Genomic DNA, 27,946 nt, shown 5'->3' on the forward strand with positions numbered 1-27,946 from the left:
CAGATAATATAAATTCTCCAGCTTTTTTTTTTTTTTTAATTCTCCAGCTTTTTTAAGAGACTGTTTTCTTCATTCATTCTACATATGCATTTGGGCTACTACATTTCAATATGCATTTTATTTATTTATTTAAAGATTTTATTTATTTTAGAGAGAGGGAGAGAGACAGCACAAGTGGGAGAGGGAGAATCTCAAGCACACTCTGTGCCAACCATGAAGCCTGAGGCAGGACTTGATCCCACGACCTCGAGACCATGACCCAAGCCAAAAATCAAGAGTCAGATGTCTAACTGACTGAGCCACCCAGGCACCCCGGATATGTATTTTGGAATCATCTTGTCAATTACTACAAAAAAGCTTGCTGGGATTTTAATTAGTATTGAAAGAATCTTCACATCAACTACAGCTTAACAGTGCTGAGCCTGCCAATCTATTAATGTGATTTCTCCATTAAATAAACATCTCTCACCATGTTTTGTAGTTTTGACCTTGCTAAAACTCACTTATTAATCCTAATAGTTTGTTGTTGAATGTGTACAACTGTCTCCGTGAAAAATCATGTGTCCTCTGGTAAGGACAATTTTCCAGTACTTATGCCTTTTATTTCTTTGTCTTGTGGCACTGAAAAAGGCTTCTAGGATAATGTTTAAAAGAAGTGGTGAAAATGCATGCATGTTCTGGAGATGAGTCCTTACAAAATATGTGCTTTGTAAATATTTTTCCTAATCTGTGGCTTCTCTTCATTTTCTTTTTTTAGCGGTGTCTTTTGGAAATGTAGAAGTTTTATTATTTTTTTAAACAGTGACATAGTGTTATATTAGCTTCAGGTGTGAAGTTTTAATTTTGATGAAGTTTAATTTATCAAATTTTGGTTTTGTTTTTGATGCCTTTTTTGTATGTTTCTTATCTAAGAAATCTTTCCTTAACCCAAGGTCACAAATATTTTCTCCCACGTTTTATAGATTAAGTTTTTATGTTTAGGTCTTACATTTTGAGCTAGTTTTTTGTTTGTTTTTAAAGATTTATTTATCTATCTGAGAGAGAATGAGAGAGACAGAGAGAGCAGTGGGGAGAGGGAGAGAGTCTCAAGGGGGCTCCGCACTCAGCATGTGGTGCTCCATCTCACAACTCTGACATCATGACTTGAGCTGAAACCAAGACTCGAACACTTAACTGACTGAGCCACCCAGGTGCCCCTGAGTTGGTTTTTGTATATGGTGGGAGGTAAGGGTTAAAGTTTGGTTTCTGGCATATGGACATCCAACTGTTCCAGCACTGTGTGTTGAAAAGACTATCCTTTGGTGTGGACCATTTTTTTAAAAAATAAATCTCTGGGGCGCCTGGGTGGCTCAGTTGGTTAAGCGACTGCCTTCGGCTCAGGTCATGATCTTGGAGTCCCGGGATCGGGTCCCGCATCGGGCTCCCTGCTCGGCAGGGAGTCTGCTTCTCCCTCTGACCTTCCCCCCTCTCATGTGCTCTCTCTCTCTCATTCTCTCTGTTTCAAATAAATAAATAAATAAAATCTTTAAAAAAAAAATAAATCTCTGATAGATAATAGGGCTATCTAGACTTTCTGTTTCATCCTGTATCAACTGTTGTTAAGTTGTATTTTCAAAGAATTTATCCATTTCATCTAAGTTGAAAAACATAGTTAAAGTTGTTCACAATATTTCTTTACCTGTGGATAAAGTGACCACAGTAGATAGGATCTGTACTGATATCCTCTCTTTCATCCCTGATGTTGGTAATTTTGTAGTTTTCTCTCCTACCACTTCTTTTTTCCCCTTAATCCCTTAATCTAGGTAGAGATTTACCAATTTTGTTAATATTTCCAAAGAACCAAGTTTTGGCTTTGTTAATTTTGTCTATTATTTGTTTTCTATTCTATTGGTTTCAGCTCACATCTTTAATATTTGTTCTCTCTCTTCTCTGATTGGGTCAAATTGCTCCTCTTTCTTTAGCTTCATAAGGCAGAAACTTAGATGACTGATATGAAGCTTTCCTTCCTTTTATATATATAATTTATGGCTAGAAATTTCTCTCCAACTTAGGCTTTGCCTTGAGTCTACAAATATTGATTTGTTGGATTTAAATTACCACTCTGTTTTTTCTCAAATTTTAGAGATTTTCAATTATTATTTTTTCAAATAGTTTTATTCTGCCCCTTTTACTCTCTCCTCTTTTGGACTCAATTAGATAGATAGCTTAGTATTGTCTCACATGGCTCTGAAACTCTGTTCATTTTTCTTCAATCATTTTTCTCCCTGGTCTTCAGACTGAATAATTTCTATTGCTTTTTTAAATTCACTGACAATTTCTTCTGCCTTCTTCCATCTGGTGTTGGGCCCATCTAATGGCACTTACATTTCAGCAATTATATTTTCAGTGCAAGAATATCCACTGAATTTTTTTTATAGTTCCATTTCTTCCCCCAAGTTTTTTATTTAAATTCTAGTTAGTTAACATACAGTGGAACACTAGCTTCAGGTATAGAATTTAGTGATTCATCACCCACATACAACACCCAGTGCTCACCACAAGTGCCCTTCTTAATTGCCATCACCTATTTAACCTATCCCTGCCCACCTCCCCTCTGGTAACCATCAGTTTGTTCTCTATACTTAAGAGTCTGTTTCTTGCTTTGCCTCTTGCCCACCCCCCCACTCCACCCCCCGTGTTCATTTGTTTTGTTTCTTAAATTCCACATATGAGTGAAATCATATGGTATTTGTCTTTCTCTTATTTCGCTTAGCATATTACTCTCTAGCTCCATCCTCATTGTTGCAAATGGCAAGATTTCATTCTTTTTTATGGCTGAGTAATATTCAATTGTGTATATATACCACTTCTTCTTTATCCATCCATCAGTTGATGGACATTTGGGCTCTTCCCATAATTTGGCCTATTGTTGATAATGCTGCTATAAACATCAGGGTGTATGTATCCCTTCAAATCAGTAATTTTGTATCCTTTGGGTAAATACCTAGTAGTGCAATTGCTGGATCATAGGGCAGTTCTATTTTTAACTTTTTGAGGAAACTCCATACTGTTTTCTGTAGTTTCCATTTCTTTGCTGATATTTTACATGTTTATTCACATCTTCCTTTAGTCCCTTGAAAATACTTACAGTATCTGCTCTATAGACCTTGCCTGCCAACTGCAAGATACAGAACGTTATGGTGACAGTTTCTAATGAATGCTTTTTCTCTTAAAAACAAGTTACATTTTCTTTACAGGTCTACTTATTTTTGATTACATTATTGGATTTTATAAATAATTGGTCATACAGATTCTGTACTCTTTTACGTTCCTCAGAAGAGTGCTGATTTTCATTTTAGCAGAAGTTAACTTGGCTAAGCTCAAATATCAAAGTCTATCTCCACTGCAACAGGCAACAGCAAAATGCTCTGTTCTTTCAGCTTTCTGATACTGTTTTTCTGTCAAGCCCACTGGAGTCTCCTATGCACATGTATAGTTCCAAGAGTCAGCCAAAGATTTGGGCATAATTTATGTGCAGGTTTCGGAGTTCATTCCCTTCTGTGGCTCCCTCCCGTACCTGGTTTTCCTCTGTCTAGCTGTTCTTCCAGCTTTAAACCTCCTCTAGCACTTAAATCTTGTAAAGATCAGGCTCTCTGATGCCCTATGCAGCACATGAATTGGGGAATGCCTTCAGGCAAAAATTTGCACTCTTAAATCTTTCCCCTTGCTCCTGCCACCTTTCAGGAGTAGACTCTGCCATTTTCTGTCTCCTTTGTGTCACTCTCTTGTATTTTCAAATACTTGTTTATGTAAAAAAAAATTTGTCCAGGTTTTATAATTGCTATCTGCAGGAGGGTTAGTCTTACCAAGTGATTCCGGTATTATCCAATAGTATTTATTTTAAAGTCATAATGTAACACCTACTATAGGCCAAACATTGTGCAAAATGCTACATGTATACATCTCTATTCTCAAGGATACCATCTTTTGTTGACTGATACATATTTTTATAAATATAGTATTTTAAACATATATGAATAATACATATTCATGTGTAAGTAAATGAAAATAGTTTTCTTACTTTTCTACTGCAGATCGTTTCTGTGACTTGCTCTTGTAATTTAATGCCATCTTAGTTTCCATTCCAGTGTAGACAGCAACTCCTGCAAAACAAAACAGTTCTTTAAAATAATCCACTGGCATATTTCAAAAGACAGGTTTACTCACTAGCATGAAAGGAAATGTATTATTGTTACAATCTGCCTTTAAATCTTTTTGGAGTTTTTAAAAGGCTTTCCAAGTCCAATTTTGGGGAACTCCAGTCACTCAACCTGCTGGATGGGAAAGGCACGAGGGTTCTGTTTCTGAGTTATAATTAATATATCTGAATGAAAGAGATATTAGAGTTGAAAGTGATGGAGGGAAAGGATTTGGAAAGGTAAACATAGCAGGGAAGGCTATTATAAATAGAGTAAACACTGTTAACGAAGACAGAAATGGAAAAGCACTTTGAACAATGGAATGCAGTCAGAATTTGAAGGGCCCTGAATGCCAGAAACTGGGGTCAAGACATAATTTTCTACCACTGGAGAGATAATATGGAAATCTGTCAGAGTAAATGAAGTAAACAAAAGGAAAGTACTATTTTAAAAATGTGTGCCTATATGAATGACTGAGATAAGCAAGAATGACAGTAATAATGGTCTAAAATTGGGGAGTGAATGAAATTAGTTAAGACCAGCTTTATAAAAAACTTTGGAGTTGGACCTTAGAGTGCTACCTCTGCCACTTACTAGTTCTGGGTCCTTGGGCAAGTTATTTAATCTAAGTCTCAATTTCCCCATCTTTAAATAGGAAAAAATCCCTCAGAATTATTGTGAGATTTGTTGTGACAAAATAGCAAAATGTCTAGAAACAAAGAGATGATCAGTAAGTATTCACACCCATCTTTAAAGAGTGAAGTCTGAGAAGCAGTGTAGGATTCATCATGCTCTCTTTCTAAAGATTTGTCCTAGAATTTTTACCAGTATTCTTTAGAGGCAGGGATTATAACTCAGATGACAAAGCGCACTGAAATTACAGAAATGGGAGCAATCAGCCAGAATGATATGCAACAGACAGGTGGGGCTGAGGTGACAACAGCAGAACTCCGCTAAAGGCATTCAAATATACGTTTTATTTTAAGAATGTGAAAGGTGTTCCTGCTAGAGGGATGTGTTAAAATACAGCATTGCATGAGAGGGTCTAAAAGCCCTGGAGATGTTTTCTGGCTTTGGCCATCAGAACATGATGGTTTTCTTTTTTTTTTTTTTTTAAACTATAATATACATTACATACAGTTTATCATTTTATTCATCTTAAAGTGCACAATTTGGTGGCCCTTAGTACAACCTCAATGTTGTACAACCCTCACTAACTTGACATTTTTATCACCCTCAAAGAAAAGCCTGTTCCCATTAAGCATCATTCCCCATTCCCCTCCACTCCCCAGCCCCTGGGAACCACAAATCTACTTTCTGTCTCTATAAACTTGCCTATTCTGGGTATTCCAAGTAAATGGAATCATACAATATGTAGCTTTTTATGTCTGGCTTCTTTTACTCAGCATGTTTTCAATGTTTATCCATGTCATAGCATGCACTAGTACTTCATTTTTTATGGGTGAATAATATTTCATTATATAGGCATCTTACACTTTGTTTATCCATTCATTAGTTGATGGATATTTGGGCAGTTTCTACCCTTTGGCTATTGAAGAGTGCTGCTATGAACATCCTGTACAAGTCTTTGAACACTTACTTTCAATTATTTTGGTTATATACCTAGGAGTAGAACTGCTGGATCATATGTAGAATTGCTGGGCCATACAACAATTCTAGGTTTAACTTATTGAGGAACTGCCACACTATTGTTCATAGCGGCTGTGACATTTTATACTCCCACAGCACTGTATGAGGATTCCAAATTCTCTACAACCTCACCAATACTTGCTGTTTTCTGCTTTTTAAAGGATATACATATCTTTATCAGAGAGCCTCATACTGAGAAATAAAATATAGCACAGTTAATAGGAAAGAAGAGAATGAAGAAGAGAACCTCAAAAGCTGTAAACATTCAGTGAATAACAGGCTGGGCAGTATATGAAAGGCCATTCCTAAAATGGGAGGAGCTAGCTGACAGCTAAAGGTTATCAGGACTTCACAATGTGCCTAGAGTTGACTCAGAACATGTGAATTATTTAGATCTCCAACACTAGAACACTATTTATTCATCCTTTTGATCCAGTCAGTATACATTCCAATAATACCTGCCATTAAATACCACCATTAAAATCAGAATTATCTTCTTAGCAGTGCTTCACAAGTATCCACAAAAGAGCAAGGTTCTAGTCTACTATTAAAAAATAGGGATTAACAACAAAAAAATACAATACAAAATTTTATTAACACAGTCTTTGCAAGAAAATTATTACAGACATTTGACTAAGTAAATTATCCAACCAAAAGACCACAAATGCTATGCTTTAAAAAATACTTCATATAGGGGCACCCGGGTGGCTCAGTCAGTTGAGTGTCCAACTCTTGTTTTCAGCTCAGGTCATGATTTCAGGGTTGTGAGATCGAACCCGGTGTCAGGCTCTGTGTTGAGCATGGAGCCTGCTTAAGATTCTCTCTCCCTCTCCCTCTGCCTACCCACCCCCACTTGTGTGCATTCTCTCTCTTTCAAAAAGAAATACTTTATATAAAGCATCAACATGAATCTATAATTAAAAATTTTCAATATAGGGAGCCTGGGTGGCTCAGTCGGTTAAGCATCTGCCTTTGGCTCAGGTCATGATCCCAGGCCCCGGGACTGAGTCCCACATTGGGCTCGCTGCCCAGTGGGGAGTCTGTTTCTTCCGCTCCTCTGCTCCTCCCCTTGCAAGTGCTCACTCTCTCTCTCAAATAAATAAAATCTTAAAAAAAAATTTTTTTTCAATATATACAAACCAAAAATTTCTTTTGTGTTTTTTAACCTGGCTCCACGAAGCAAGAGACTCTCCGGCCCCAGAGGTCTAGGGAGAAAAAAAAAAAAAAAGCATTGAATATATTAAAAATTAAATTAAATTCTAAAATGGCATCTTCAGCAGAAAATCCCTAAGCTACAGTTACAACACTGCTTCCATATAAAACCAAAATCTTGGTTACTATAAAGCTGTTTAGGTCAATTATGATGTTAGTGACCATAACAACAATTATCGGCTTTAGCATTTCAGGCACTTTAAGATCAGTGGCTCAGAAATAAGACTACACCGATAAATAAACTTACAAAGCCATCAGCTGCAAGATTTTTAAACATAAAACACAACAAAAGATTAACCAATGATTTAAAAATGCTTAACATAATGAAATTTAAAAATTTTGTGCAAAATTAAAGTTTTTAAATGGAAAATAAAGAATTAAAATGCAATGTAAACATGAATTATAGTATGATTTGTATATAAATGCATCAATTCTTCATAATTAAAATTACACTGGATAATAAAACAAAATGTAGTAAGTGAGTTAATACTTTAGGCAAGATCGACACTACAACTTGACTACTTGCATTGCATACTCCTTGGAGCACAAGTCTTCTTGCTGTTTGAATTTCTCTCCATAAAGGAGATACAAAACGAGAAAGAATAACTAGAAAGGAAATTGTATTTTCTTAGTGATAGCAAAATGATAAGACTGTTATGGATAAGTAAAAAAGCCTTAGTTTTGTTGATATTCCTTATGTTTTTCTGAAACATACATATACAGTTACCAAAATCAAACAGAATCTGAACTAATTCTGAAGACATCTACAAATCCAAATGAACCAAGGAGGATCAGGTATTTGGGACATGGTTAACAAGTATGGTTTTATTAGATAGTCATATTTAGAGCACACTGCATGGATATTCCAAAATCAATTATTCAGGAGGCATAAAATAGCTTTTTCACTTGGTGTTGGTTCCAACAATGAAGAGAAAAACTTTGAGCTCACATTGATATATAAAATTGGGATATAATGATAGAAAGCTTTCAAATTAAAAGATAATTCATCAGTTCACTCAGGTTGCTTTAGCAAAGAACATGGCTAATCTTTTTAACCATTTCAGGTGCTGGGTAACATAATTGATCTTTTGCTTTACCAGCCACAATATCTTAATGAAATTCAGATTAGTATCCACATATATATTCCACTATGTCACTCTAGAAATCAAAATAAAACCTAGTCATAGTTATTCAGCAGGGGGTCCTACACTTACAAAGACTTTGTTAAGGAGTTTACTGAATGTGCTCCTATGTTAATGTTTATTAAAAATGTGAATTGGTGCTGAAGTATCATGATATTTTTGGTGGCTTGTTTTGAGAACTTCATTTCAAAAATGCTCAATTCTTCATGTTAGTGACTTATTTCGTGCAGCCTGTATTAACTGAACACATCTCCAGAAAAGAGGTGGAATGCTAATTGGACTAGAAGTTCAAGGGCTGATTCCAAGATTTATTCTTGATTTGGCTTTGTGGTCATGAGTAACAATATAATCTCATCATATCAACACATTTCTGAAATAACTCAAAGCCTTTCATGCAGGAACCAGAAATTAACCTGAATATTGAAGGCAAACACACCAAAACAACCAACTAAACAAAAAACCAATCAGAAGAGTAAATAAGAGGTTCTAAATTGGCCACTAAATATGACATTTATACTGGTCACACATTATATAAAATGTTTTTTGTATTCTAGACTTTAAGTGTGGTGGTTTAAATGTGTAAGAACTTCAATAAGAATGGCTGTTTCCTTTTATGTTACTACCTAATACCACCAGAAAAAGAAATACAAGTACACAAATAATCTTACTGAACTATTTTGATATCATTTCATGGGATTTTTTTGTCCTTACTCATTCCTGCTACAAATTATTAGAAGATGAAATGTTAAATGCTTTTAAATTAACCCTTTTCCATGATGTGCTGCTTACTTACCTAATCTCCCTTTAACTTGATTTTAGTCCCTCCCCAATACAATTCTCACATAATAGTATTTGGACAATGCAAATTATTCTTACCTTACAATTTCTTCCATTTGTTGAGTTATTATCATTCGTCCCATGAATCTATCAAAGAATTCACCATGTTACAAAAAAACCAGAAGTACTTAGGACAGCAATGGGTGAAAAATTTTTAATAGTTTTGGCACTACTCTTGTACATGAAACAAAACTTAACCTTTTGTTTTTGGAATGGTCCATTTTTAATGTTAGAAGTTACGTAAGTAAATACTTATCATTCATTAAGCTTTAAAAAACTGATATTCTTGCCATCTCCAATCTAGCTATGAATGAGGTAAAAAATAAAAAAAATGTTTTCAAAATGGCAATGAAGGGGCGCCTGGGTGGCTCAGATGGTTGAGCGTTTGCCTTCAGCTCAGGTCATGATCCCGGGGTCCTGGGATCAAGCCCCACATCGGGCTCCTGGCTCAGCGGGGAGCCTGCTTCTCCCTCTCCCTCTCTCCCTGCTCATGCTCTATCTCTGTATCTCGAATAAATAAATAAAAAAAATCTTAAAAAAAAAAAAACAAAAAAACCCAAAAATGGCAACGAAAATGTCTTATCTTATTATTAGTTTAGTGATCTAATTTGTAATTTCTACACAAAGATGCATATATTATTTAGCCAACAATGAATGCTCACACATACCACAGTTTATTAAGTAAAGTCTCCTGACTAGAATCATTCATTCACTCACCAATTGATTCTATGCATGCATTCATAAATATTCACTGAACGACGACCATGTGTGAGTTAAGTGGTGGGGATTGAGTAGTTAAGCAAAAACCTATCAGTGAACTCCAGACCTTCTTTAACTTTTGGTTGCCTGAAATCTAGAGTAAGTGGCCTGTTATCATAATGGATTTTCACAGCCTGGCCTTTCAGTTCCAACTTCCACAACAAGAACAGCTTCATAGCACAGAGTCAATTCAAGTATACAATCACTTTCTACTATGGTGAGGTAAATTCTAAGCTGAAGCAAACTCTTCAGAACTTTCATGTCAATCATTTCCCTAAGCAAAGAAAGAAGCATTCCTTCCAAATGTCCCTATTATCCCCCCTGTTTCCAGGTCACAGATGCTTACAGACTTCGGCTTCATTGTTTCTTGCTAATCTCCTACTTCTACTTCCTTCAGCTCCCTGTATCAGGGAGCAGCACTGAGGTTTTTTTATTATCTCCACATAATGGAATTTTATGTAGTCCTGATTCCAGCCTCAACTTTGGATTTAGATTCAAAGAACCAATTCAGCTGCTATTTCCCTCGGTAACTTATGGAGATGATGTGTGATCAGTCTTTTGATTTCCCTGAGCTAAATTCCAAAAAGAGACCTATTTGCCTTCATTTCATCTGTCCTGTTATCCTTGATTCTAAGGTACTCCTATCTATTTATGCTGGTTCCATACTGGATTAACTCATCTTGCACTTTCCCTAGCCATTTCTCCAAACCCACACTTTAATTTGATTCAAAATGGAAATTGTTTCATTATTCTCTTTTCTGATTATAAAGACTACCTACACTGAAACACACACATTTTATAAAATGATTTAATTTAGAGAGTTTAAAAAGACATCAAGAGGGAAATAAGAATCACCGGTAATCCCACTACTCAAATATAAACACTGTTAATATTTTGGAGTATCTTTTCCAGACTTTTTTTTCATGCATATACCTTAAAAACAAAATGGAATCATGCCATAAATACTGTTGGTAACATTTTCCCTCACTTAACATGTCCTGTCAAAAACATAGATCTACATCATTATTTTTAATGGCCACATACAGCACTGCATTTTGGGGGTTACTGCATAATATAAATAATTCACTGCTGAGGGAAGTGTAGGTTTTTTCCCACCTTACGGATAGTTTAAACAATGGAGCCTTGAACAACCTTGTGTATATATCTTTTCATATTTTCATTAAGATACATTCCTAGGAGAATTTCATTATTTCATTAGAAAAAATTCCTAGAAGTGCAGGTGTTGAATCAGAGTTTAAAAAATTAAGAGTTGTAAAAATAGAAAGAACCAAAGGAGCAAAGGAGCCCATCCCCCTCCCAACTCACCTCTGACAACCACCAGTTTGTTCTCTGGACCTAAGAATCTGGTTTTGTTTTGTTATATTCCACATATAAGTAAAATTATATGGTAGTTGTCTTTCTCCAGCTTATTTCATTTGGTATAATGCCTCTAGAGGTCCATCCATGTTGTTGTAAATGGAAAGATCTCATTCTTTTTTATGGCTGAGTGATATTCCACTGTATACATACACCACATCTTTACCTACTCATCTATCATTAGATACTTGGGTTGCTATAAATGATACTTTATCCATTCATCTATCAATAGGTACTTGGGTTGCTATAAATATTTTATCTACTCATCTATCAATAGATCTTGGCTACTGTAAATAATGTCATAAGCATAGGGGTGCATATATCTTTCAAATTAGTGTTTTCATTTTCTTTAAATACCCAGGAGTGGAATTACTGGATCATACAGTATTTCTATTTTTAATTTTTTGAGGAATTTCCATACTGTTTTCCATAGTGGTTGCACCAATTTACATTCTTATCAACAGTGCATGAGGGGGTTCCCCTTCTCCTTACATCCTTGCCAACACTTGTTACGTCTTGCCTTTTTGATACCAGCCATTCTGCCTGGTTTTGATCTGCATTTCACTCATGATTAGTGATGCTGAGTATTTTTTCATGTGCCTTTTGTCCATCTGCATGTCTTCTTTGGAAAAATGTCTACTCAGGTCCTCTACTCGTTTTATTTATTTATTTTTTAAAGACTTATTTGAGAGAAAGAGTGCACTCAAATGGAGGGAGGGGGTGAGGGGGAGAGAGAATCTCAGATGATAGCCACCCCCCCCACCCCCAGCATGGATGGGGCTCAATCCCACAACCCATGAGATCATGACCTGAGCTGAAATCAGGAGTCAGATGCCACCTAGGCACCCCTCTTCTACCTGTTTTTTAATTGAAAAAAAATTTCTTTTTTTGGTGTTGAGATGAATTAAGTTTTTCATATATTTGGATATTAACCACTTATCAGGTATATCATTTGCAAATATCTTCTCCCATTCACTAGGCTCCCTTTTTGTTTTGTTGATGGTTTCCTTTGTTGTGCAAAAGCTCTTTACTTTGGTGTAGCCTCAACAGTTTATTTTTGCTTTTGTTTCCCTTGCCTGAGGAGACATATCTATAAATACGTTGATAGAGGTGATGTCCACGAGATTACTGCTTATGTTTTCTTTTAGGAGTTTTATGGTCTCAGGTCTCACATTTAGGTCTTTAATCCATTTGTGTGTGGTGTAAAGAGTGGTCCCGTCCTAAACTTATACTTTGCTCATGGCAATAAAAATTAGTCCAATGTTTTTGTAAAGGCCATAGATTAATTTTAATCCAACAATTCTACTTTTGCAGCTCTGTCTTTTCTTAGGAAATAATCCACTACTATACCATACCTGTACAAGTCTGCTTCTGGTTGCTGACATTCTATCACAGCTATGAGTGTGTCCAAACTGGCAACTGTTTGTAATACTGCTGTTTCTGGAACTGCCACGTGTGTCTGGGAAAATTAAAAAAAAAAAAAGGATTACACTGCAGTTTCAAGAGCCAAATGGGACCTTAGGTATCATCTATTTCAAATCTCTTTTCAGATGAAATCATAGTATACTGTACTTGAGATCACTTAGCTAGATAGCAGAGGAGAAAGATTACAAAATAACGAATAGCAAAAGGAGCTACAATGATTACCTGCCTAGACAGACCATTTGCATATAAAAAAAATTAAGTCTGTATTTTTTTTTTTTTTTTAAGATTTTATTTATTTTTTGACAGAGAGAGACACAGTAAGAGAGGGAACACAAGCAGGGGGAATGGGAGAGGGAGAAGCAGGCTTTCCGCGGAGCTGGGAGCCCAATGTGGGGCTCGATCCCAGGACCCTGGGATCATGACCTGAGCCGAAGGCAGAAGCTTAATGACTGAGCCACCCAGGTGCCCAAAATTAAGTCTGTATTAACAGTCACTATTTGCTCAAAGTTTATTATAAAGCAATTTAATAGGAAAAAATACGAATTTTCACTTTCATATTCTGAAAACTAAGAACAATTTAAAGGTGTCCCTTATCTAAAAAAGCACCAAAATATTAAAGGATAACATTTTTTCCTAAAAACACTTTCCATTTTTCTTTAACTTGATTAAACCACATGAGGCTACCCTTGAAATACATACATAGCATTATTTCTTTTAAAAAACTTATAATTTTTAAAAGCTTCAGTGATTTAAAAAATTTCTTCCTTAGCAAGTCAAACAAAGGAAAATATTACCATAACCCAAAAACATTTTGTTCACCCAGAGCAACACTTATACATATTCATGTACAAACATACATGTACAAACCTTCAGGTTAGTTTCTCCATCCAAACTAGCAGTTGTAACATGACAAGAACCATCAAGTCGATCTGACGACAGAAGCACCAAATCTGCAGGGAAAATTTCATCTTTGGCTATTCGAACAATATCACCCACCTATAAGGAATTATGGGAGAAAAGTAAATATACAGATTTTATGAGGCAGGGACTTATTTTTATTGAGTTCTAAAGAGATGGCCTATCACAATATTTTAATGTAGGAAAGTAGGCTTTTAACTAAAATATAATCAGATTAGAATTTGTGATACCAAAATATAATTGATTTACATTATTTACTAAATGCATACCCGAATGTTTTTTGATCTAGTTTTTACAAGGCCACCACTTCGAACAACATAAACAGGAGCTCCATTTACTTCATTATCTGACTTATGTCGTAACCAATCTTCATATCCCTGTAAATATCAAAAGAACAAAAAAAATACCCTTTTTAATGTAATTAGAAGATACTTTTATTGCATGAGAAAAAGAAACATAAACACTTCCTCAAAACATTTATTTCATTTACCAGAATTATATTAGGCTAGTTTGATGCACACAACTCATGGTATCTGATATTCATTCCTCCTAGAAGCACTCTTCTCTTGGTGCCCTTACACACATGTTCCTGGTTTTCATAGTACCTCTCTAGTTACTCCTCAATTTCCTTACAGGAGACTCCTTCCATGTCAGCTTTATGGGCCCCTTTTTCACCCTTCACTTTCTCACTACAAGATTTCTTCTATACCCATGTCTTCAAAAAGTCCTGAAATTTGTATCTCTAGCCCATATCTCTCTTTTGGACTCAAACTTTAATATCTAACTGCATCCTTAATATCTCCATCTTGATGTGTCATAGTAAACATTTCAAAACCAAATTGATGATATTATCCCTCCAAATCTATTGCATTTTCAGTGTTCCCCATCTTGACAAATGACATCAACATCTACTGAATTGCTCTTAGCAGAAATCTGGGGAGTCATTCTTGATTCATACCTTTTCCTATGCTTATTCAATCTATAAGTTCTATTGCTTCTATGTAAAAATGATATTTTAATCATAAAATATAAATTCACAGAGCATTACTACAGACAACAGCAAAGAAAATGAACAGATTTTTAAACGGAGGTTGAGTTCTTTCATTTTCTTAAACAATAGGCCAACAGAACTAATTACATTATGTACTTAAAAATATGGTAGGCTAAATGCATTGTCATTTAAAAAGGGGCACAGACATAAGCATTTCAGAAAGAAACCTCTGATTAAATGTTTAAGGAGTGGCAATTTTTTTAAAGTGGAAATGGCTTTTTGTGCCATTTTATTTTTTTAAAAGATCTTATTTATTTATTTGACAGAGAGAGAGGGAGAAAGAGCACAAGCAAGGGGAGGAGGGACAGAGAGAGAGGGAGAAGCAGGCTCTCCGCTGAGCAGGGAGCCTGATGTGGGGCTTGATTCCAGGACCCTGGGATCATGACCTGAGCAGAAGGCAGATGCTTAACCGACTGAGATTTACCAGGCACACCTTCTCATGCTATTTTAGAGAACATTCAAGAACTCAGGGGTGTAGCATAAATACAGATAATGGAATGATATCCAAGAGATAGCATTAAGTGATCAAATGAGGTACAGAATGTATTGTGTTCTATGCTATCATATATGAAAATAAAAGTATGCCTGCCTATGTGAACATTCTGCCTATATATCAGGACTAATGTACAAATATATCAGGAGAGGAAAACAGGGAACTGGGGGTTTAGGAATATAAAAAACTTTTACTATATGCTATTTTGTACTGTTTCTGTTTTTGAAAAATATGTGCATCTATTACCTAAAAATATAACACTTCAAAATATAAAGCAAATTATATTAAGGATTACTTTGAAGGTCTTTTTTTTTTTTTTTTTCAGGGAGAAACCTTTGGGAAAGCATTCTTAAGATACTTAAATTTACTTAAATTACATTGACCTCATTTAAGATGTAGTATGTCGATTTTAGAGAAATTTAACTGAGAGTCAAAACATCTTTTCTGAAACTGTCAAAAAGCACAATTCCTTTTATAGTCAGATGGCATTAATAGCTGAGCAACAATGATAAAAACATTATCTTTTAAAACACAAATTCACAAAATCTAATCTACCCTACATATTACTGCCAGATTAATGTTTCCAAAACATTGTTTTAATTCACTATCTTGTTCAAAACCCCCTCAATAACTCTCAATGCTTATAGCAAAGAATCTTCCAACCTCTTTTAGTATTAACCTACGTTTCCAGTATTATCTTTTAATACTTCCCTCTACAGGGTCAAACATTTAGTCAGACATGTCATTCCCCAAAATAGGTCTTGGCTTTTCCTGCATTTAGCCTTTGCCTAAGTTGTTTGTTTCTGTCTCACCTTCTTCACCAACTGTCATTTTACCAATATTCCAAGCTTCATTTCTATTATTTATTCCACAAAACCTCCCTGATTATCAGATGAAATGTTCCATCCTTTCTCTGAATACCTAACACCTCATTGGCTCTTACTAGTACCTTATTAAACTATAATTATTATTGTATTTGGTCTTATCTTCCCTACTTCATAGGTTTTAAGTTCACAGAAGGCAAAGACTTTGATACTTACCAGAGCACTATATCTTGCATTATACAACTAGCAAGAAGACTTAATATGTAAGTATGATTGGAAGAAGTTAAACAAAATAATAACTTCATTCAAATTAAAGTGTAAATAACTGATAATAAAGCTTCTCCTATTTTGATAAAAATACAAAGGCAGACTAAAAGGGCAGAAGACAAGGAAGGAAGATTGGAACATGGCAACTTCCACTTTTAGAATTTTTCCAAAATTGTGTTCCACTAATCTATAGTGATGGATATATAAACCTGAACAGTACACACTCTGGTATGAGTGTGTTTCTTGAATGAATGAAACTTAGGAACAGTTACTGCACAAGAGAAAATTCTGAGTTCTGAAATCGTTCCTGAAAAAGGGAGAAAATCCTTATAGATCAAATGTTCTCTTTGAAAATTATGACCTTTTGTATTTCTTCTTTTGCCTTAGTTGTCAAAAAGCTCTCAAGTAAATTTAGTACTCAACTGCAATAACCATACTAACAGGTTTGAGGTATAATCTTCCCACTTCCTATCTTTAGATATTTTATGTTTTACTTAACTCATTTTGGAGGAAGACAGGTTGTCAATTGTCATTATCATATTAAACTCTCTCATTTTGCAGATATAAATTCACCACTGTTTCTCAACTCAGTTAATGGCACCGCATTTCAATTAAACCCAGTCTATATTTGGCCAATACACTGGGAAATCAGGGTAAGAAGTTTTATAACATGTTGCATTGCTTTAAAATATATTCAATAGGTTTATTCATTCATTTATTCATCTATCAAACAAATGTTTATTGAAGGCCCAATATGTGCATGACTTTGTTCTGGTCACTGGAAATAATCTGGTATATAAAACAAAGTCTCTGCGCTCATAGAGCTAAACATTCAAATGAAGGTAAGAGATAAACTAATAAACATTTATTCAACAGAACAACAGGTAGTGACAAATGATATGAAGAAAAAAGACCAGATCAGGAAATGAGAGAGTAACATGGTGGTCAGGAAAAGCCTAAGATATCCATGTGGAAATGTTGCACAAACATTTGTATATATGTGTCTGGAGTTCAGGGAATAGTTTTAGAATACACATTGATTTGAGAACCATCAACATATAAATGGTACTATAAACCACTAGACTAAATGAAATCACCTAAGAAGTAAAGTATATATAGAAAAGAGGTCCAAGGGACAAATATATGTTACTTCGATGAAATAAATGACATCTACAAAACCAAGTTAAATATGTAACTGTATGAAGTGATTTGGATGCTTTTAAGCCTCCAATAAAGCAGTAAAAGGAAATCAAACTTAGTGAAAGCAGTAGCATGGTATTCTGACACACCAGATTTATAATGTAACTGTTAATCCATCGATTCCTCTTACCCTTCTATGTAAGTAATAAAGAATATACCACACCCCAGAATTAAAGAATGTTTGCCAATTTTATTTCATGTCAATTTCTTTTTAAATTTTTTTATTAACATATAATGTATTATTTGTTTCAGGGGAACAGATCTGTGATTCATCAGCCTTACACAATTCACAGCACTCACCAAAGCACATACCCTCCCCAATGTCCATCACCCAGCCACCCCATCCCTCCCACTCCACCACTCCAGCAACCCTCAGTTTGTTTCCTGAGATTAAGAGTGTCTTACGGTTTGTCTCCCTCTCTGGTTTTGTCTTGTTTCATTTTTCCCTCCCTTCCCCTATGAGCCTCTGTCTTGTTTCTCAAATTCCTCATATCAGTGAGATCATATGATAATTGTCTTTCTCTGATTGACTTATTTTGCTTAGCATAATACCCTCTAGTTCCATCCACGTCATTGCAAATGGCAAGATGACCTCTTTTTGATGGCTGCTTAATATTCCATTGTGTGTGTGTGTGTATGTGTATGCACCCCAATTGTCAATGACAATTGACACACAGCTGCTCAGAATCTCATTTTACATTGCACACACACACACATATACATATACCACATCTTCTTTATCCATTCATCTGTTGATGGACATCTAAGCTTTTTCCATAGTTTGGCTATCATGGATATTGCTGCTCTAAACATTGGGGTGCACGTGCCCCTTCGGATCATTACATTTTATCTTTGGGGTAAATACCCAGTAGTGAAATTGTCCATGTCAATTTAAATCTTATCCCTAAATCTTATAAAATGGAAATTTATCATATTTACAATTATAATTCAATTAACTCCCTTTCAGGCGGAAGGGTCATCTATTTAACTGGGCCCCTGACAAGATTTTTTGAGAAGTGATAGCTATTTAGACATGACATTTCTATGAATTTCTTTATTTCTTACTCAGCATGTGTATCTAATAATCTTGCTTTTCTATACCTATATTTTAATATCAATTCAAGATTTGGTTGAAGCTATTTCCCCTAGGGTATTAATTTATATAAAAATGAACATCACCAGGGAAAGTTGTAGAAAGTAGGAAAACACTATACAATTTTTATTCAAAATGGTCATGCCAAAAGTACACGCTTCACTCCCTAGAAATATATCCCTTTTGAATTGTACTTCCTTTAAATATTGCCAAACCTACAAAGATGATTATAATAATTAATCTGTTTCATATATAAATTGGTTTGTACATATAAAATGCTTGTTTTTGGATGCTTCCGAGGTGTGTCAACGGAACAACATATTTTAACAATGGTAATCATTCCGTGAGTCCCTAGTACCTGAAATATAAAAGTGGCTTAACTCAGTTTAACTTTACCATATGCAATATCAAATTTGTTGCTTTCCTATGGAAATTATTTTCACAACAATAAATGTTAGTTTGAAGTGGAAATATTTAGCAACTTCTAAATGATTTCGGGGGGGGAATAAAAAGTATTTTCATACCTGCTTTATGGCGGTTACTGTTATCACAAAGAATAATGGAAGTCCACTGGTAATTGGACTGGTAGGTGTATCAATCATAAGCTAGATTTACAACAACAAAAAAAGAATACAGAATATTAATATTTTTATATTGTATACATCACACTATTAACATCTAAAATCTCATACTTATTGGGAATTCTAAGAACACTATATAAAATGTGTATCATGGTCCAGAGTAAAAAATAGGACAGAGATATCATGCACACAGTTTCACCAAGTTTATTTTGTTGGTTATTATATGAAGTTGGTAGAGTATCTAAATCTACTGCATACCCACAAATATTGCTAGAATGGACTCAGTCACCTCTGCCTTTTTAACAGAGTACTTAAGGTCTTTCTCCTCAGTATTTGCCTAGAAGCAGAGCTACAGCTGCTCAGAATCTCATTTTACATTTCTTTGCCCATCCTGGTAAATGCTGAAAAGTCTGTCAGCAATTTTTACGCTGGAATTCAGAATAAATTCACCACTTAAGAAGAGAGAACAAGGAATGGGACTAGGAAAAGGATTTTTTTTTTCTACAGTGATTTTGTCACATCTACAGAGCCAGAGGGGTAGAGCTCAGAAAATGATGCCGTAATTATGATCTAAATCAAACAACTGAGGTTTCAATAAATTGCTGGAGAAGTAATTTTTGCAGTAATTATGTTTGGTTAGTTAAAAAATGGATCTAATGGTTTATTAATGTTCCTTTACCCTGAATAGGCCAATTATATTTGTTCTATTCCACAGACAAGCTGAATTCCTGATCTTAGCTAGTAATTTCACAAATGCATGTGTTAATGTGGACACGGTTAATATAAATTCTCACTTTTCAAAAAAAACCAAGCTGATGTTCTACTGACAGAAAATCAGAAGTTCCTTCTCTGTTCATGAAGGAAAGCAAATTTTTAAAAAAGTAAATGTTTCCTCAAGCTTCAATCACTTGACAATTTTTTTTTTCCTGAAATTCTAGGTTCTATGAGAGAAAAGTTCAGTTTATACAAAAATTCAATGCCACACTGAAAGAGATTGCTAATGTATCATCAGAAAAGAATAACCCCTTTAAAAGAAAATGGCAATCACTATTTTTAAATTTTGACTTATACTCAAGTTTTATAAGCTGTTACTCTTGACACTTTGATATTAGAGAAAAAAGGAACAATATGAAAATTAAGAAACTGTAAAAGAGTTTATAATGAATACAGATTTAAGAAAATGGTCCCCAGAATAAAAATCTGTACTCATGGGAATACTTAAAAATTAAAATTAAAAAAAAAATCTTAAAATAAAACTAAAATTTAAACTGAAAACAAAGGGAAAGCCAAAAAAAGATTTTCATGGATAAAGATGGTTCCGTAAGCAGAAATGTGCCAAAAACATGTGCTATATATTAAAAGCCAAAATATTTATGTTCTGAGGCAGAGCAACTGAAATGTAAAATTGGCTTTGATTATGGTTATCAACACCACAGCGTATCAGTGATGAAACAAAATAAAATTAATCTTAAAATTCATAGGCTATTTTTTAGAAATCTGCATGTGGTTTAAATCACGATATTCCCTGATTACAATGGGGAAGCTCTGCAGAAAAGAAAAAAAGATCCCATAGTCAAATAATTTAGAATGCAATGCAACTTTTCCCTGAAGATATAATTTTAGAAATCATTCTATATTGAGTGATAAAGCTTACCTGAACCAAAAATATAATAAGAAAATAAAAGTTTGCCACTCTTCTGAATTGTTCAAATAAATTTTTTGGAACAAAATTCCACACAGTATACTAAAAAAAAGAGAGAGATGGATAAATTAATATTTAAAATAATATACACTGTATCAATGTAATAATAAGAAAAGTAAAATCAGATTTACTAAGTGCTTACACAAATGATGTAAATCTTGATGCTACTAAAACTATCTGGTTTTTAAGAGTTTCAGAACTTTTATTCTATACTTTTTTCTTTCTTATACTATTTATTGGCAATTTTAGTGTAATTTAAAAAGATGAGATAAACTGGAACCTACCAATTTTGCTATTAAATCCTTGATTTTTTAGGAGTTGGAGATGACAGATCTAAAACAACATTTAATAATTTATTTTGGACTCTGGTTACACAAAATTGAACTAATGTTAAAAATAAATAAGAGCTGATAAAAATGCTGACACAAGATACAATTTATTTTCTATTTTATGTAGCTCAATGTCAGAAATAAAGGAAATGGTATAATTATTTGATTATTCTTTGTTAAGTACAGAATATGGAAAAATAACCTAGAATGTGAAAAAGATTAAAAATACTTTACGTAAGTGATCACTAGTATAACCACCAAGAATATCTCATAAAGGCATTAAAAATCTGTCACAATGTCAATTTTTAAAGTAAGACAGTCACTTAAATGACCTTGGATTAATCTCTCTGCACCCCACTTCGTGCCTCTATAACATGAGGAAAATGATAACCATAGCGTATAGGGTTGTTATAAGGTTTACATGAGCTAATATATCTATGAAGCACTTAGGACAGAAACTGGCTCATATTAACCTCTATGTGTTTGTTGTTATATTACTAATAAGCATATAAGCCTATAATGCAATATTATAGGGGTAGGGTAAAACAGTACAAATTCTACTTGTGTCACTAACTGCTCACAACACTTCATATATGAAACAGGAAAACACTTTGTAGTATTGTTACTTTATCCTATATACATTCTCTCAGTAGCATGTAAGATTCTTGAGGCTAGGGACATTGTTTTATTTACTGCTCTATCTCCATCACTTACCATTACTACTCAGCACATAGTTGAAGATCAAAACTTTAGCAGAACAGATGAATACACACACAAACACACACACACACACATAAGGTTGAAATGAGTTTTTTTTCAGATAACTATCCTATGTCAGGCAATGAAGCCTTAATGGTTATTGACGATTTTGAGATTTGTAAGGAGGCAGTTTTCCTACTTTTCTCTGGTGCAATTTAAGATGGTTCTAATTTCTGAATTTTCTTATTTGAAAAATTCACTTCATCAGTTGTTTGAGACCTGAAATGTCCTTTCCCATATGAATAATTTTATAAATAGAGTTAGGTTCCCAGAAGAGCCCACCAAAGCCTGTTTGACCCAAGGATATATAAGCAGTACGATACCTAACAAAATTTCTCTCAGGTGAAATTATATTTTCAGTTCTACTAAAATATCTGAAACATATTTTCCTATGGTAGTGGTACCACCAGTGGCTCCAGAATCTGGGAGTGGGGATTATGTTCAGGGTTCTAGAGAGAAGGGATGTAGGTAGATGCTTTCTATTCACTGCTCAATGTGAACATATAAGATGGTAACTTTGGGTCATATCATCTCCAGCTGATCTTAACTGGAGTAAAAAGACAGTTGTCCCTATAGGGGTCAGAGTATTCCAGGTAACACCCTTAGTCACCAAATCAAATATATAAAATTTCATAGGAATCAAGTTGGCAACGTCCTAAGTTTACATCAATCTATTTAAATCATAACAGTGACAATATATTTTGTCTTCCAGAATCTCAAAAAGAACAAGTACAAAAATTGGAAGTACGGTAATTGATCTCAAGATATTTTCTTTGGCTAGTTCAATAACACATGGAAAAACTCAGAATAAATAATAATTTCTTATGAAAACTAGCTTACAAATATTAGGAATTGTTGTTTCCAGGTTTTCTAAAATACAAATATATTAATAGACTGAATGAGGCTAAATTCTGTGCTTATCCTATCATATGTAGCGGAGGAACTATAGAGTATTAAACAATATAAAAATATTATAAGAAAAATAATGATTTATTACACTTTAAATTTTAGTTATTATGTAATAATGGTCAATAAAAATAAATTAGTATAACTTCTTTAGAGCTATATATATGACTATACAATTGACCTTTTTTCTCAAATTCTGACATTAGTAAGAAAAACAAAACATAGTTATGAAATTAAATCTTTTCCAAAGAAGTTAAAATTTAAGATAAGGTAGTTACTATGGTAAATTGAACAGAGATATCATGTACCTACAATGTGCAAGACACTTGCACTATGAGAGAAACCAAGAATTTTTTTGGTTTTTTTTCTTTTTAAAGATTTTATTTATTTATTTGACAGAGACAGTGAGAGCAGGAACACAAGCAGAGGGAGTGGGAGAGGGAGAAGCAGGCTTCCCGCCGAGCAGGGAGTCCGATGTGGGGCTCGATCCCAGGACTCTGGGATCATGACCTGAGCCGAAGGCAGACGCTTAATGACTGAGCCACCCAGGCGCCCAAGAAGTTTTAATATTAGAGGAAATTAAGAACAAAATATCAATAGCTATATTCAAAGATTAAGTGATGGAATATACAGAGAATTAAAATGAAAAGCAGTCAGTGAGAGAAAAATTTAATGAAGAAGGTCATATTTGACATGGGCTTTAAAAGGTAAATATTCAAAAGGCTGAAAATAGGGGGCAATTATTATTATTTTTTTTAAGATTTTATTTATTTATTGACAGAGAGAGACACAGCAAAAGAGGGAACACCAGCAGGGGGAGTGGGAGAGGGAGAAGCAGGCTTCCCGCCGAGCAGGGAGCCCAATGCGGGGCTCGATCCCAGGACCCTGGGATCATGACCTGAGCCGAAGGCAGACGCCCAACGCCTGAGCCACCCAGGCGCAGTAGGGGGCAATTAGAGGGAGACCATTTCAGGAAAAAAAGACAGCATGAACACAGGCAGAGAGGAGGAAAGTTCATCATGACTTTGTGGGATAGAAAATAATACAGTATAGAAGAGTTTAAGGGAATAATAAGGGAGTAGAAAGGTAGTTAAAAGAGAATTTAGAAAAAGTCAGCCCCATTTATGGTCAGGAAGAAATGGACACTGTCTATATAAATACCTAGATTCCTGAATCTGTGGTCAAAAACATGAATTTTATATTTCCATAAAAACATGAAATCTACAATCTCTGCAGGAACATAAAATCTACATTTAAAAAATGTGGTTATCAACATGACATCACAGCAAATCACAGTAGTAGGGAAGTTCAACACGGGCTTATGGAATAGCAGGTAATCTAGTTTGGAAGGAGTATGAGAAAGCATTAGTGGAATAATAAGGTAGTAATGAGAGAGAGACTCCTCATATGCTAAAAAAAAAAAAGGAATGTTTATTTAAATATCTACATTTTTTAAACTGTGGTCAAAAACAATAAACCTAATACTGCTGCATTGAATACAATCATATAAAGATATTTAATCCCAAAAGTTTTCCAGGACACTCAGCTTTCAATACTGGCAGAGGACTAAAGTGGTCCTGTAACTCCCAGCAGATAAGAATTACAAAAACTAGATTTTAAAAATGGATCCTGGAAAGTATCCAAAATATAGATAGAAACTGGAAGAGAGTTTAATTTTAAAAAATGTAAATGGAGGGAATATGAATTGTGAACTATGGCTTCTTACCCTACAGATACTATCCAACTCTCAAACCTATGGCACCAAACAGTAGGGAAAAACTACACCCTTACTACAAAATATGACAGAGATTTGAGTTTAGGACTGGAAAGGTAGATGGACATTTAAGGGGAAAATACTGGTATGAAAGAACCATGCAAGGAAAATGACCCAAATTCAGAATGTAAATTGTCCAAACCTAGGCTGACAGCTGAACTCTGCACCAAAAACGAATGAACTGCTGATATACGCAACAACAAAGATGAATCTCAGGATTATTGTTACATCAAAAGAAGCCAAACACAGAAGACTCACACTATATGACTGAATTTATATGAAATTCAGACAAAACTATAGTTATAGAAAACAGATCAGTGGTTGCTAGTGCTAGAGGTGAAGAGGAGGAGGACTGGCTGTTAATTTTTTAGTGATGGATATATTCTATATCTTGATTTGTGATGGTCACATGTTATATATACATTTGTCAAAACTCATCAAATTGTACACTTAAAATTGGTGAATTTTAGTGTATTTAAATTAGACCCAAATTAAAAAAAAAACTTAAAATTTTTAAGAAGGACTTTTTTTTTTTTTAAAGATTCTACTTATTTTTATTATTTGAGAGAGTATGCGTGCACTACAAAGATGCTTCTGAAGGTGATCTATTAAGTAACAGGAATGATCTAAGGAGAACTTTACCCTTAGTCTCTTTAATTTACATCCTCTCTAACTGCACTGTCCAATAGGTAACCACTAGTTGCATATGGCTGACATTTAATTTAAAATAAATTAAAATTTAAAAAGTAGCTTCTTCAGTGGCATTAGCCACATTTCAAGGCCTAACTAGCTCTATATAGCTACTGGCTATCATAGCAGACAGCACAGAAAACATTTCCTCCATCATGAGAGAAAAGTCTATTGGGACAGCATGACCCTGTAATCTATAAACTAAGACAACTTAAAAATGTCATAGAAAGGGGCGCCTGGGTGGCTCAGTCAGTTAAGCAGCTGCCTTCGGCTCAGGTCATGACCTCGTGGTCCTGGGATCGAGCCCTGCATCAGGCTCTCTGCTCAGCGGTGAGTCTGCTTCTCCCTCTCCCTCTCTGATCTCTCTTTTTTGCTCTCTTTCAAATAAAATCTTTCAAAAAAAAAAAGTCATAGAAAAAAAAATGAAACGAGGAAGAATATGTGAGTGAAGCAGTACCTTGGTACTATTAAATGTTTACAGAAGAGTGGTAAAATTGGAGGAAGTCAGGCTTTAATGTCATATAGAACTGAGTGCAAACTCCAATCTTGTCACTTACTAGTGCACAACCCTAGGTAAATTATTTCCCAACGCTTTAATTGAAGAAACAAATATAAAATGAGCATAACGCTTGGCAAAAGCTACCTCAAAGTTGTAAGAATTAAATGATATGAGATGTACCTAACATAGTGACTGGCACATAGTATAAATATTAGTTCCTCAGTTTAATTGCAACTAAGGATAATTTTTGGTGTGTTAGTTAACTGGTATTAACAATTGGCAACTCCTTTTACTTTACAGTTCACAATTTTGGTTAAAGATAAATTTGCCACAACCATGTCCTTGAATTTTTAAGGATATAAATGTATACTAGAATATACAAATCACTTTTCAAACAAAATGGAACATATCTATAGTTTTAATATTAAGTGTTAATGCTTACCTTAGATGAAATGATCCGGTTATCTATAAATTTCTGAGGTGTGTAAAGGCCATTCTGAGGAAACCTGTTGGCTATGTAAATGGTTCTTGTGTCACTTTGATGTGGTGGGTCAAAACCCTAAGACCAAGCAAAAGAAAAATAATGATCAATAAGGTTAGTTGTTATGATTCTTTACTGTTGGTTTTATTTAACTAATCAGATTACACATATTATTACTAGACTTGCATATAGGCTCAATCTATCTAATTATTAGCAAAGTTAAACCATATATTTTTTTCTTTCTCGGGTAAACTAGTATATTATCCTCAAGTATAAATTAACAAGGTAATACACCTGGTAATGAAAAATGATCCATACTCTGTTAGAAATGCTACCATAAGGGGAAAAAAAGTCATATAGAAGATTTACAGAAGGAGGATAAGACTTCTTTCCTTCCCTTTCATTCCTGTGGGTTCCTTGCCTTGCTTCTTAATATGGATTCCTACTCAGTGATGTGGAAATCCTGTGTAGTGATGGCCTAGCCAGCACCTATCACATCTGATGACAAAGGTTTATTATTTTATTTCTTCCACACCCAGATCAACTTGGTTTCAAAGAGCTTTGATCCCACAGGCCTCACAATGCACTGGGTAGGGTCTTGCCCAGATTCATTCCACATCATCATCTCTTTGTGCTAGTTATATTATCAATCAAATCCCTGAAATATGGATATATAATTCTGGCCTGAAAATTAGGAAACCATCTCTCAAGGTACATTTAGTAATGATCTCCAATGTAAAAGTTTTCACTGGAACAAGAATACTGACACTTTATTCCCACAGTATTTTACTATTTTCCTAGGTGACAAGTGAATCTTCAATAATCCTTTGGCAGATCTTGGGGATCCTTTGACAGGCTGAAGGCAACAACCAAAAGCAAGGCCTTTTTGGGGGGTTCTATCTGGCAATGATTTGAAATTTCTCAGATTTTCATTTTTTTCATGGTGGTCAATGGCTATTTACTACTGCTACTAAATTACTAAAAAGTTAACTAAAGTTGGTATTCTGGATCCACTTGTAGATATTAAGGACTCTAATTTAGTAATCTACTAAGTGATGTGGTTGCCATTCAACGCTTAGCATCTCTGTAAAATTTCCATTAAGCACATACATACACAGACAGTGGAAATTCCCATATTACCTAGAGGTCTATTTTTGTTTAGTACATCAGAATATCAACAGTGCTATCTATAGGTTTCAACTTCTGTTATTCTTAGTTTAAAAAAATTTATTCTGTGATCTTAGAAATAGCTAGTACAAGACTGTGAAAATTAAATGCATTTGTATGCTCCATAAAAAAACCATGAAGTTTCATTTTATTTGTTCATGCTATTTATAGTGATGACCACATTTTGTGGATGTGAATGTGCCATTATGTGTCTGATTTCAAAATCAGTTTCTTCAAAGATAAAATGTGGCATGCATATTTATCTTCCTCATAAATTTTCCTTTAAACATTTCATAATTGTTCCCTATAATAACTCATGGGAAAAAGGCAGGTCTCAAAACTGGAGTTGGAACTCATTGCTCTATCTAGAATATTGCAATCATCTTATAGATATATGCCATTATCCATTCAACAAATATTTATTGAGTTTAAGTACCATGTGAATCCATGTAGGATTCTGTGATTTGTTAATTACTCAAGCAAATCACAATATGCTCCAACTCAATAAATAAAAATGAATGAACAAAGAGTTTACATGCTACTGCTATAATCTGTGGCTGTATTTCTCAAAGGAGGTTCAGATGAAGTTTTCCAGTAAAGTTCATAAAGTTACAAGAGGGACAGACACACAG

The 27,946-nt window shown here is 34.5% G+C and overlaps 1 protein-coding gene across 1 annotated transcript in view; it reads right to left on the reverse strand.

The window, feature by feature from the left end:
- Positions 1–27,946, reverse strand: part of ATP11B (ATPase phospholipid transporting 11B (putative)) — a 120,980-nt gene that overhangs the window by 69,831 nt on the left and 23,203 nt on the right. The window contains exons 2-10 of the mRNA XM_021692582.1: positions 26,109–26,225; positions 20,662–20,751; positions 18,951–19,031; positions 13,768–13,875; positions 13,448–13,576; positions 12,511–12,614; positions 9,059–9,106; positions 6,969–7,033; positions 4,061–4,142 (exon numbers count right to left, since the gene is read on the reverse strand). Coding sequence (XP_021548257.1) covers positions 4,061–4,142; positions 6,969–7,033; positions 9,059–9,106; positions 12,511–12,614; positions 13,448–13,576; positions 13,768–13,875; positions 18,951–19,031; positions 20,662–20,751; positions 26,109–26,225 — 824 coding nt within the window. The remainder of the gene's footprint in view (positions 1–4,060; positions 4,143–6,968; positions 7,034–9,058; positions 9,107–12,510; positions 12,615–13,447; positions 13,577–13,767; positions 13,876–18,950; positions 19,032–20,661; positions 20,752–26,108; positions 26,226–27,946) is intronic.

Source organism: Neomonachus schauinslandi, chromosome 1 (assembly GCF_002201575.2).
Source record: "Neomonachus schauinslandi chromosome 1, ASM220157v2, whole genome shotgun sequence".
Lineage (NCBI taxonomy): Eukaryota > Metazoa > Chordata > Mammalia > Carnivora > Phocidae > Neomonachus > Neomonachus schauinslandi.